At 37.9% G+C, this 12,470-nt stretch overlaps 1 protein-coding gene across 1 annotated transcript in view; it reads right to left on the bottom strand.

Annotated features, from left to right (window-relative positions):
- LOC134753513 (scavenger receptor class B member 1-like) overlaps nt 1-12,470 on the bottom strand; it is an 80,430-nt gene that overhangs the window by 33,418 nt on the left and 34,542 nt on the right. Inside the window, exons 5-6 of the mRNA XM_063689410.1 lie at nt 8,274-8,418; nt 494-635 (exon numbers count right to left, since the gene is read on the bottom strand). Of these exons, the coding sequence (XP_063545480.1) occupies nt 494-635; nt 8,274-8,418 (287 nt within the window). The remainder of the gene's footprint in view (nt 1-493; nt 636-8,273; nt 8,419-12,470) is intronic.

Here is a 12,470-nt window from a genome sequence, read left to right as displayed (position 1 = left end):
CCCGGGCATTGATTGAAGGTGTTACACGTTTCACGCCAACGTCTGTCTGTCTGTTTATGGCATCGTAGCTCTCCAACGGGTGGACCGATTTCGATGCGGCTTTACGTGAAAGCGAGTTTCCTTGTGGTGGGTCTTAGCCATGTTTAATAGAAATCGATCCATCAGTTTGAAGAGTATCAGCTCTTTTACAAAATGATGTAATTTTGGCATGCAATGGATTTTTTTTGGCTCTACGCTTTTTAATTTTTTTAATTTAACCAGTAGCGCTAGGTTTGTAGTAGCGTTTAAATCTATATTGTTCTCATCGGGCAAGATGGCAAACCGCTTCGCTGTGTAGGCTTGTGTTGTTTGTATTGTAAATACTAACTTACCAGTAGCGCTAGGTTGGGCACGATGATAGTAGCGTTTAAATCTATATTGTTCTCATCGGGCAAGATGGCAAACCGCTTCGCTGTGTAGGCTTGTGTTGTTTGTATTATAAATACTAACTTACCAGTAGCGCTAGGTTAGGCACGATGATAGTAGCGTTTAAATCTATATTGTTCTCATCGGGCAAGAAGATGGCGAACCGCCTCGCTGTGTAGGTTAGCGTGTTGTTCTCGTTGAAGCGAATGTTTGAGTGGAGGAGTTTCTCTCTGAAACAATCAACTATTTAACCTTTCGAATGCCCCGCTTATCATGTGCGTAAAAGACGTCAACTGGGGACTTGGCCAAACAGTGGCGTAGATATACTCTGTACTCTGTATCTTTAGGTATTTAAATAAAGGTAAACAAACAATTTTAACATTTTCGGGTAGTTATAACATTTATGGGTTAACCAACCAAATACAAAACCGCCTGGATCTGTCACTGAACAACCTGATTTTAACCTACATTATTTGATCATGTAATGTTATCATCTACCCTCAACTGGCTTAAGGAGATAGATCAGGGTAAAATACCTAAAGATACAGTTATAGGCGTAGCCGAATGGGGTCTTCGCCCACGGCCTCGCACTTAGGGGGACCTCGCAAAGCCAACCTTTTTATTACCTTGGTAAAACACATTGTAAAGTGCCTCGCAGATGTGGTTTTCGCCCACGGCTAGATTGGTTAGCTACGCCACTGTGGCCGAAGATGACAATTGACAATCATTCGCAGAAAAACGAAATGAAACGCTATCTGTCTCGATCGCACTAATATGTAAAAGAGATAGAGAGACATTCGTTTTGTTTCGTTTTCTGCAAAAGGTTTGAAAGTCACATGTCTTAATAAAGCTACTTTACGCTTAAATGCTAACAGATGGCAATCGCTTTCGTAAAAACTAGTGCCTACGTCAATTCTTAGGATTAGTTGTCAAGCGGACCCCAGGCTCCCATGAGCTGTGGCAAAATGCCGGGATAACGCGAGGAAGATGAAGGCGCTTGAATGCTAACATTTTCAAATAATAAGAAATAATAGTATTTCAGCCTGCTGCCCATTGCTGGGCACAGGCCTCTCATGGGCGAGCGGGCTTGGGCTATAGTCCCCACACTTGGCCCAATGCGGGTTGGGGATTTCACACAATTACTAAGTACTTTTGAATTTCTTCGTAAATGTGTATGCAGGTTTCTTAACGATGTTTTCCTTCACCGAAAAGCCAGTGGTAACTATCAAGTGATATATAGGCAGTAGCGTAGTGTGAACTAATCTAGCCGTGGGCGAAATCGCATCTGCGAGACCCTTTCTTTTCACTGCCGTGGGCGAGGGCCCACTTCGTCTATGGTCTACGCCTATAAACTACGCCACTGTATATTGGTACAAGCCAGGATAGATATAACTCCGTAATAGATGGATACAGTCTAAGGAAAAAACGTGCCTCGAAAATCAAGAAAATTTGATTCTCGTTCAGAGGGCGCTACTAGTTTTGGCCTACAGTCGTATAGATGGCGTTGACGGTTTCGTTTATTATTTAACAATTTTAACGCATATCAGTGAAAGAACATGGGTCAAAATCATCAAAATAATTAATGCAAATAAAAAAAAAACATTTATCTATATTTAAATACATTTTATCGTATATTTACAAATCTTCAATTTTAGTTTTAAAGTGTGTCGACAGATGGCAGTGAATTTACTGGGGTTACAAAATTTACTATTACAGACTTTATAAACCGAACTATGCTAAATGTAGCCGTAAATCGCGTCCTTCGTGAGACGAATATAACATATTTATTAGTAATAAATATTTATTAGTAATGGAGACCTAGCCTATCCGAAACATGTCGCACGAGTGACTAAAAATACGTGAGTGGAACCGCTAAGTTAGTTAAGTTAATATGTCTCACGATAGTTTAAATTCGAGGATATTTATTAGTTTTATTACTAACTAGCTGTGCCCGCGGCTTCGCCTGCGTGGAATTCGGTCTGTGTCAGTAAGCGGCTAATTCACCCCTAATTTATCTCCCTGTGCCCTGGAGACAGAACTAAAAGTAAAGTTGACAGATGGATACGCTAGAGGACTGTAGTCCAGATAAAATATTTTACAATTAGGTACCTACCACCAAAGATAGATATAACTCCGTAATAGATGGATACAGTCTAAGGAAAAAACGTGCCTCGAAAATCACGAAAATTTGATTCTCGATCAGATGTCGCTACTACCTTTTGCCTACTCTCGTATAGAGGGCGTTGACGGTTTCGTTTGTTATTATTTAACAATTTTAACGCATATTAGTGAAAGAACATGGGTCAAAATAATAAAAATAATTAATGCAAATAAAAAAGATCATTTATGCATATTAAATATATTAATGACGGGTCACTCACGTGTTTTAAGTCGAAAACGCTCGACATGTTTCACTCCGTACCGAGGAGCGTCATCAGGAGCTTGCGTCGACGGTGACGGACCGGCGCAGACTGCGGGCCGCAGCCCTCCGCGCCCGATGACTCGGCGCGGGCGCCGGTGGCGGCAGGGGGGGCGAGAAACTACCCTCGTTTACGGCATTATTGTCAAATGATGGGTTGCACACAACACTCACTACGTCATTCGCTAATGGTTCGTCCACACTGATCCTGATGACGCTCCTCGGTACGGAGTGAAACATGTCGAGCGTTTTCGACTTAAAACACGTGAGTGACCCGTCATTAATATATTTAATATGTCTATGTCTCACGGAAGTTTTGTTATTAAAATCATTTATGCATATTTAAATACATTTTATCGTATTTTAATAAATCTTCATTTTTAGTTTTAATGTGTGTAGATAGATGGCAGTGAATTTACTGTGGTTACAAAATTTACTATGACAGTACCGCTCTATAATATTATATCCTCTTTGCTACCACTAAATAAGATTACACTCCAAAATAAATTTTTTTTGCCCTTATTCAAATTTTTGACGTGTTTTAAACGGCATAGAGTAGTAGGTGTATATCGAACGATACAGTACCATTTTTGTATTTTTACGTCCTTGACTGTACCTGTGCAAATCGGGTACACTATATAATTCCGAAATTTTTTATTCCGAATTTTATCATTCCGATTTTTAAATGCTCGACCCATCAAAATTCCGACTGTCATAATTACGAATGATGAAAATCACGAAGATTTATATGTCCGAAAACCCAAAAAGCCGAATATTGTAAATTCCGAACTACATAATTCCGACTATAACAATTCCGATGGTGGCAAACACCGAATTTAACATTTACGATTTTCAAAATCACGAATTCGGAATTGCCCTTATCCGAATTAACGTGATTCCTATTTTAAATATCCCAATTTTTTAATATCCACTTTTCTGGCAACAGTTCGTTTTCTTAAGGGGTCGCAGTTCTAACCTAACCTAACCCACTTTTCTGGCAACAGTTCGTTTTCTTGGGGGTCGCAATTCTAACCTAACCTAACCCACTTCTGGCAACAGTTCGTTTTCTTGGGGGTCGCAGTTCTAACCTTTTTTTTTTTTTTTTTGACATTATGCGGCACGACAGGTACCCGTAATAATTTCTAAAACGTGAGTCTTCATTTGAATATCACGGATTTCATTTTTCCGATCTTGTAAAAAACCGAATTTTTGAATACCGAATTATTTTATTTCCGATCGGACAATGATTTTTCGGAATTTAGGAATTCGGAAAAAAAAATATTTTCGGAAAAGTGTAAAATCGGAACTTTAAGCTTTCTGTCAAGTGACAATCGGATTTTAAGTTTTCGGAAATAGCACATTCTTGATTTTATTCCATCGTGTTTTTAAAAATCGTAATTTTGATATAAATAATCGGGATTATGAAAGTCGTGGTTATAAAAATCGGAAAAACGTATTTCGGAATATTTGGGTGTTCCCATCAAAATCATGTCATCCAAATCGGTCCTCCAGTCAAATCAGTAAGCATGACGCCGGCGGCGGGCAGCATCTGCCCCTTTTTTTTGTTTTCGGAGTGGGAAATGCATCTGCCCCTACGACTTGTTGATGGTCATAGCGAAGCAGACGCTCACGGGGACCTGTAGGCCCTTGAAGCGGAACGGGAAGTTGCTCGGAATGAGGGGGATACGCGGGATGAACACGGCTTCTCCGGCGCCACACTCCGTCAGGATCTGCGCCTACATATGTATTACGTACGATCACAATCGAACTCGCGCTGGCTTGCCGTTTCAGCCGAAAGCGAAGCGACCTGCCTGGCTAGAGCGCCACTGAGTCTCTCACCGTGGTTTTTCTCAGACTCCTGAGACCGTGCCCCTTGTGGCCGCAATGCATTGCGAGACTTTCGCGAAAGATTCGATTTTTTTCGGGAAGGCATGGTAACGCGTTTAAGTCCCAAATCGTTTGACATTTACTGAAAAATGTTTTTTTTTTAAGTACCCACCTTCGTGACCATTATTAAGAGGAAAGGGCACGGCCGCTTCTCCATGCAAACGCAGTCTCCATTTTTTTGGTTAAAAACTACCCTATGTTCTTCCACGGGACTCAAACTATCTCTATACCAAATTTTATCTAAATCGGTTTAGCGGTTTAAGCGTAAAGAGAAATTAAAAAAAGTTTTTTCATATTTTTTGTGTTTTCACTCGGGAATGGTGTCATTTTGATATCATAAATGAATTCGGCATACCCGATTTATACAAAAACGATACCTAACTTGGCCTAGTAGCTAAAATGATATAGTTATCAAGATAAAGTTTTTAACCCCTTTTTCACCACCATGGGGATGAATTTTTAAAAACGCTGAAAGTAATTTTCTTGCTTTTTAATATAATAACGTTTTGCAAAGTTTTAAGTTCCTAGCTTAAAATAAAATTTGCACCACAAGACAAACTTTCATCCCCTTTTCAACCCCCTGAGGGGTTAAATTTCCTAAAACGTCAAAATTAGTTTTTTTGTAATCGTCTATCATACCTTTGTAAGAAGTTTCAAAGCATTTGTAATGGATTCAAACTTTCAACCCCCTTTTAACCCTGTTAGGGGACGAATTCTTGAAAACGCTAAAATCACTTTTCCTGTATTATAATAATATGCCCATTATATAATGTTTCAAGTAACGCACTCAAAAAAAAATTGATCTCCATACAAACTTTCAACCTCTATTTCACCTCCTTAGGGGATGAATTTTCAAAAACGCTGAAATTAGTTTTCTTGTATTTCAATAATATATCTTCTTACGAAGTTTCAAATTGCTAGCTTAAAATAAATCTTGAACCCCATACAAACTTTCATCCCCTTTTTAACCCCCTTAGAGGTAAAATTTCTCAAATTTTTATAGCCTATAACCTGGCCATGGATTTTTTCGACAGATTAGTAAAATTTGCATCAAAATCCGTTCAGCCGTTTTCATTAGTTGCGCGGTCAAATAAACAGACAAACAGATAAACAGACAAACAGATAAACAGACAAAAATTCTAAAAACTCTTGGAATGTGTTCTGTTATCGATTCTAAGTATCCCCAGCCAATTTTTTTTCGAATATCTTCCATGTACAGACTTTCGACCCTCTTCCGCTTTATTATATGTATAGATGACACACACTTATAATAATGACCTGACCTAATGGGGCTACTCCGCCGATAAGCGATTATGCACGATCACATACGTGGCGTTATATTCATTATTAATTAACAATAATTACAATTAATATAACCACTATCACGATTCGATACATTATTTATTTGTAGGTATACTACTAGCTGTTGCCCACGACTTCGTCCACGTGGATTTATTTGCCGAAACACACTTTCAACCCCTTTTTAACCCTATTAGGGACTGAATTTTCAAAAGCACTAAAATATTTTTTTGCACTAATATTTTCTCCTACTAATTTCAAGTCCCTACTCAAATCGTTACCGTTACAAAAACTTTCAACCCCTTTTTAACTCTATTGGGGGATAGAGTTAAAAAACAACAGGTTCAATAGATATCATCACAGGTTCAAGATTTCTGAAGAAATGTTTTTTACATTACTTAATAAAATTTTAACTATTCGGTTTTTTATTGTCTATAACATTAGTAAACCACGTTGAATTCTTATTCCAGCCTAGACTCAGCCTCCATATCAGTTACAAATATACACTTAATATAGTAAGGGAGCCCAAGACGGGATTTTGGGAATTACTTGAGCGCGACAGATTAACATAAAGAAGGAATACCTTGCATCCTGTTCAGTAACCTCCACCATGTAGTCCTTAAAACAGGATCACGCGTCCAGGAAAGTAAAAAACTACAATTACAATTAAATTTTATTTAAAATTTTACATTTCAAATTAAATTTTTACATCCATAAGCTTTACTTAACCTAGAAAATATCTATGAATCGAAGCCAGAGATAGCTAGCTAAAAAGTGAAAGGGAAAAAAGCTAGGGGCACTAAACTTCATAAACGAATTTTGACACTTCTGCTTGCTCAAATCGGCAGATTTTTTTTTATTTAGTTATTCTTGCATTATTCCCCTCAAAATAGAAATAAAATTGAACGCCCTCGAGTAAGTCAAGGTCGCGATTTTTTTGGCGACTTTGTGACCATGCCACTCGCTTACGGATCGCTAGAATCGTGAGATTATTGAAATGGGCACTATTTATCAAGTAATTAATCCACCTTATCTTGTATTTTGTGTTGAGTATTTCAAGGTGATGGCGATTTTTTTACCATTTTGACGTGCTGTCCTCGACTCCCTGCTCGGTGTCAAGGACGCATACTCGGAGGAGGTACTCAACAGGATGCAAGGTATCCCCCATATCTTAATTTGCCCGGCTCGAGTGACTTCATAAATCCCCTCTTGGGCTCCCCGACCATTAAGATGGAGGCGAAACGTATCAAGAAAAAAAGTCTGCATAGTTACTCGTACCTCGTACGATACTACTACAATGATTATTGATTAGAAATAATGAAAAAATGGAAAAATTCACTCTCTCTGGTTAGGCTCGAATTACAAGCCGAACTACATGAATGCTACAACACTACATGAATGATGAATGTACTTAATGAAATATTTGTTATATTTTAACAATATTTTTGAGATTTCATTATATGAAATATATTTAACATTATATGTAATATATTTTGTGTCAAACACAAAAGCTGTCATCCAGACGCCACATCACCGAAGTGTCAAAACTGAAATTGAACTTTATGCATATGCACGTAGGTCTATGTTGCTCTGTGGTCCATGACCGATTAACAAGTCTTTGGCGTAGAACCTACGGTGCGTATATATCGGTCATTGCATGGCGTCCAAAAGGTTAACAGGTATTGTACACGACAGGTCCCAGCCCTTGCACATTGAGTTTGTCGTCATTTCATCAATCTCCCGCCTGTATCGGCCTCGTGATTTGTCACAAGAAAGTATTCGACGAAAAGATAAATACGTGTAAGTAAAAATCGCCTTAGAATGAATGAATGATACTCATAAAGCCTAAACGACAAGCTCTTGCACGTTGAGTTGGTCGTTGCACGTTGGTCGTGGTTGGTCACATTGAATGAATGAGTAAATGAATGATCGTAGACACACCTCAAGGAAGTAGTGATCGAGTGAATGAAAAAATGATACTCACAAGTAAACGACAGGGTACAGCTCTTGCATATTGAGTTTGTCGTCCAACCCCCGCATGTATTGGTCGTCGGTCGTGGTTGGTCAGATTGAATGAATGAGTGAATGAATGATCGTAGACACACCACAAGGAATGAGTGAACGAGTGAATGAATGAATATTACTTACAAGTAAACGACAGGTCTCCGCTCTTGTACATTGAGTTTTTCGTCCAACCCCTGCATGTATCGGTCGTGGGTGGTCACTTTGAAATTTGAATGAATGAATAATGAATGATACTCACAAGTAAACGACCGGTCCAAGCTCATGCACGTTGAGTTTGTCGTCCAACCCCCGCATGTATCGGTCGTGGTTGGTCACATTGAATACGTAGGCCCGCATTCTAACTTCATCTGGCGGATCTGCCCACCATTCGTAGGGGGGGAAGCCTGGAAAGAAAATTAAGTTTTATGCACAATTCATACCACGCGTAATAAATAAAAAAATGGCCAAGAGCATGTCGGGCCATGCTCAGTGTAGGGTTCCGTAGTTACCATTCGGTCAGAATAGGCTAAACGGGGGTTAGTAAAGTACCTTCGCAGTCGCAGCGTTGTCTTTTTACTAAGAAGAGAAGACTTTTTACAATAACCAAAGATAAATATAACTCCGTAATAGATGGATACAGTCTAAGGAAAAAATGTGCCTCGACAATCACGAAAAGTTGACTCTCGATCAGATGGCGCCAGTACCTTTGGCCTACTCTCGTATAGAGAGCGTGACGGTTTCGTTTGTTATTTAATAATTTTAACGCATATCAGTGAAAGAACATGGGTCAAAATCATAAAAATAATTAATGCAAATAAAAAAATCATTTATCCATACTTAAATACATTTTATCGTAATTTTATAAATCTTCATTTTTAGTTTTAAAGTGTGTCGATAGATGGCAGTGAATTTACTGTGGTTACAAAATTTACTATGACAGTACCGCTCTATCTTATTATATCCTCTTTGCTATAAGGGTTAGCTTAGCTCGTTTCTCCATACAAACGTAGTTCCGCTCTCATTTTAAAACGACTAGCTACATTGATCTGAAACTTTGTACTTACAATATGATAAGGTATATCTGTCTGTATTCAGTTTATGTAGCTTCAGATACCATAGTAAAAAAAATACAGCGAATTTAATATTCATAAAAAACTTGTTTTTGCTCTATTTCGTTTGTTTTATAAACTGGAGCTATATAAACTTATTTCAGACCTAGATATACATCATGTCATTGTATGTGCAAAGTTTCATTACAATCCAATACGTAATAGTCGTAAAATGAGAGCGGAACTACGTTTGTATGGGAAGGTGCAATTCGGCCGAGCTTGCCGGGGACTCTTAACTACGGAACCATAAAAATGGCCACCGGAAAATAAGTTCGAATCGAATCTAGATTTATAATTTTTTTTTTTTTTTTTTTTTTTTTTTTTTTTTTTTTTTTTTTTTTTATAATAGATTACGATAGGTGTGTACAAATTTGAAAATTTTGTGCGCGATTGTATTATGGGGTATTTGACTACTAGTCAAATCAGTTTATTTTTTCGAACTGTCAAAACTATTTTACTACTATGGAATTTATATGAAACACTAGCATGTGACGTCACACTCAAATTACCTACTCTTTATAGTTTTATACGGGTTTTAAAATAGAAATTGTGTATAAAAATAACTGCTGTCTACATTTCTCTATTAATCTTCTGGCGCTTTATTTCATGCATGGTGTGAAATAATTTATTTTAAATACATACAGTCAAACACCCTAGGAAAGTAGTAAAACACCGAAGTAAGTCTAGAGCTAGAAGAGCCTTACTTCTCTAGCTTTATACTGATTTAAACTAACACGATTTTCACTCATAATTTAAAACTAATACGTGACGTTACGTTCTTGGTCACAGGCAGACTGGCGAGGAATTGTATCAACATCTTCATCATCTCTAGCTTTACTTCAATTTACTATTATTGTATTAGTTTTCTTTTGTTGTGGAATAAATAATATTTTATTTATTAAAGTAAACCTTCTTTAGGCGCGACCAGAGGGTAACATAGATTTTTTTCTGACGGAAGTAACGCTCAGCACACGTCAAAGAAGTTTTACTTCAATCGCGCGTAAAGATTACAACACACACATTTCCTCCCGCGTACGCTTCGGCTGTGGAATGAGCTCCCTGCCGAGGGTTTTCCCGAGGGGCTACAGTATGGGGTTCTTCAAAAAAGGATATGTCCTTAAACTACGTCCAAAAGAGAGGTATGGGCACTGTGAATGACATCTCGCTTTGTGTGGTAGGGCACAGGACAGCGGATGTCATTCCAGATCTAGAGCAGAGCCCAACTGGGGAAGTACCTCCACCTTACAGAAAACCGCAGCCAAATAACACTAGACCCTACTCATAGTGTTGTGTTCCTGCCGGTAAGTAAGGTTGCCAGAGCTCAACGAGGGAGAGGAGTGTTAGGGTCGGCAACGCGCGTGTAATATCTCCGGTGTTGCAGGCGCCCATAGGCTACGGTAACTGCTTACCATCAGGCGGGCCGTATGCTTGATTGCCACCGACGTGGTATAAAAAAAAACATTTTTTTTTATTTGTATTGCACCATGGAAACAAACAAATATCATCGTGTTTAAAAAAATGGTTATTTGAAGGTTACGATGATGCTGTTTATGCAAATATGTCAATTTTACCGCCACAAAAAAAGAGGGACCATTAATATGACCACCAGAAAAAACGTTCTTCATTTTTTCAAACGCACTTAAAACAGTTTTATTACAATAATTAAACAACCTTGACGGTTAATGGATTTTAATGCTTTTTTAGTATGTATATGTTGACGTAAGTATTTCCACTTAACCGCATTTGACAATAACAGATTCATAAGTATGGATGGTATAGAAAGGATCGCAATCTCTTATGGCAGAATTGTTGTAAAAGTGACCGCGTTAAGCTTTAAATAATAGTTCCTAATCTCTCCGGTGGCGCTAGTTAGGCTCTGGGACATGAGTATAACATGAACCATATAAGGCAACAAATAACCCGACCAAATTACGTAGGTTGTTTTTGGTAGTATTTTGGTGTATGGTGGCGCCGCCTAATTACTGTTTTTTGTTGGACATTTTTCATACATAGAGATTTGGCTCCTTTATACAGTCTCCATGTTCATAAGCATACCATACCTTATTAAAAACTTACATAATAACATAATAGCTACATTATATGTAAAAATCTGTAACTTACCTATAGTGGAAGAGCGGTATTCTCTTAATACAAGTATTTACAATACTTAAAAAGAGATACTAGCCCAATTACCGAAACATTGTATGCTACCAAATAAATAATTTTAATTTTTAATTTTAATTCTAATGAAATAAAATCTATTGAGTAGAATTAACTTTAAAAAAAAAGAAAAAAAAAGGGTAAACAATTGACGTGTCTTTTTATTGAAAATCGCTTATGAAAAAAAGTTATAGCAGATATAACAATTATATAGCAAGGATATACATTTACAATATTTTGATTTTATTAAGTAATAATTACTATTTCTTCAAAAGCGTTTTTCATTAAAAAGACATGTCAAAATTCTTTACCATTTTTCTAAAGCTGAAAAAAACAAGGTATGTGTAGTTAACGCTTAAAATGCTTAAATGCATAGTGATGTATGCAGCCTACACAAAAAACCATATAACTATAGGCATAATTATAAAACAAAGTCCCCGCCGTGTCTGTGTGTATGTATGTTCGCGATAAACCCAAAAACTATTGAACGGATTTTCATGCGGTTTTTACCTGTCAGAGAGGTTCTTGAGGAAGGTTTAGGTGTATAATTTGTTGTTTTGTGTAATTCGTTTGGACCCGGGTATGTCCTTAAACTGCGTCCGGACCCGGATATGTCCTTAAACTACGTCCAAAAGAGAGGTATGGGCACTGTGAATGACATCTCGCTTTGTGTGGTAGGGCACAGGACAGCGGATGTCATTCCAGATCTAGAGCAGAGCCCAACTGGGGAAGTACCTCCACCTTACAGAAAACCGCAGCCAAATAACACTAGACCCTACTCATAGTGTTGTGTTCCTGCCGGTAAGTAAGGTTGCCAGAGCTCAACGAGGGAGAGGAGTGTTAGGGTCGGCAGCGCGTGTAATATCTCCGGTGTTGCAGGCGTCCATAGGCTACGGTAACTGCTTACCATCAGGCGGGCCGTATGCTTGATTGCCACCGACGTAGTATAAAAAAAATATTCGTGCAAAGCTCGCGGGTCGCTAGTCAAAAATAAATTGAGTTACAATTTTTAATAAATTTTTTATTACATTTAAAAAATGTAGTTTGTTGGCCTACTTTTGTATATAATTCTACACATGGTAAGTAGTTAAATTTGTGCGGAAGTAACACATTGTGGTCAATACCCTATTTTGATAAAAATAACCATGTCGGGTCAAAATATTGAAATATTATCTGCCAGCACCGTT

Source organism: Cydia strobilella, chromosome 27 (assembly GCF_947568885.1).
Source record: "Cydia strobilella chromosome 27, ilCydStro3.1, whole genome shotgun sequence".
Classification (NCBI taxonomy): domain Eukaryota; kingdom Metazoa; phylum Arthropoda; class Insecta; order Lepidoptera; family Tortricidae; genus Cydia; species Cydia strobilella.
This window is presented reverse-complemented; position numbering and strand designations above follow the sequence as displayed.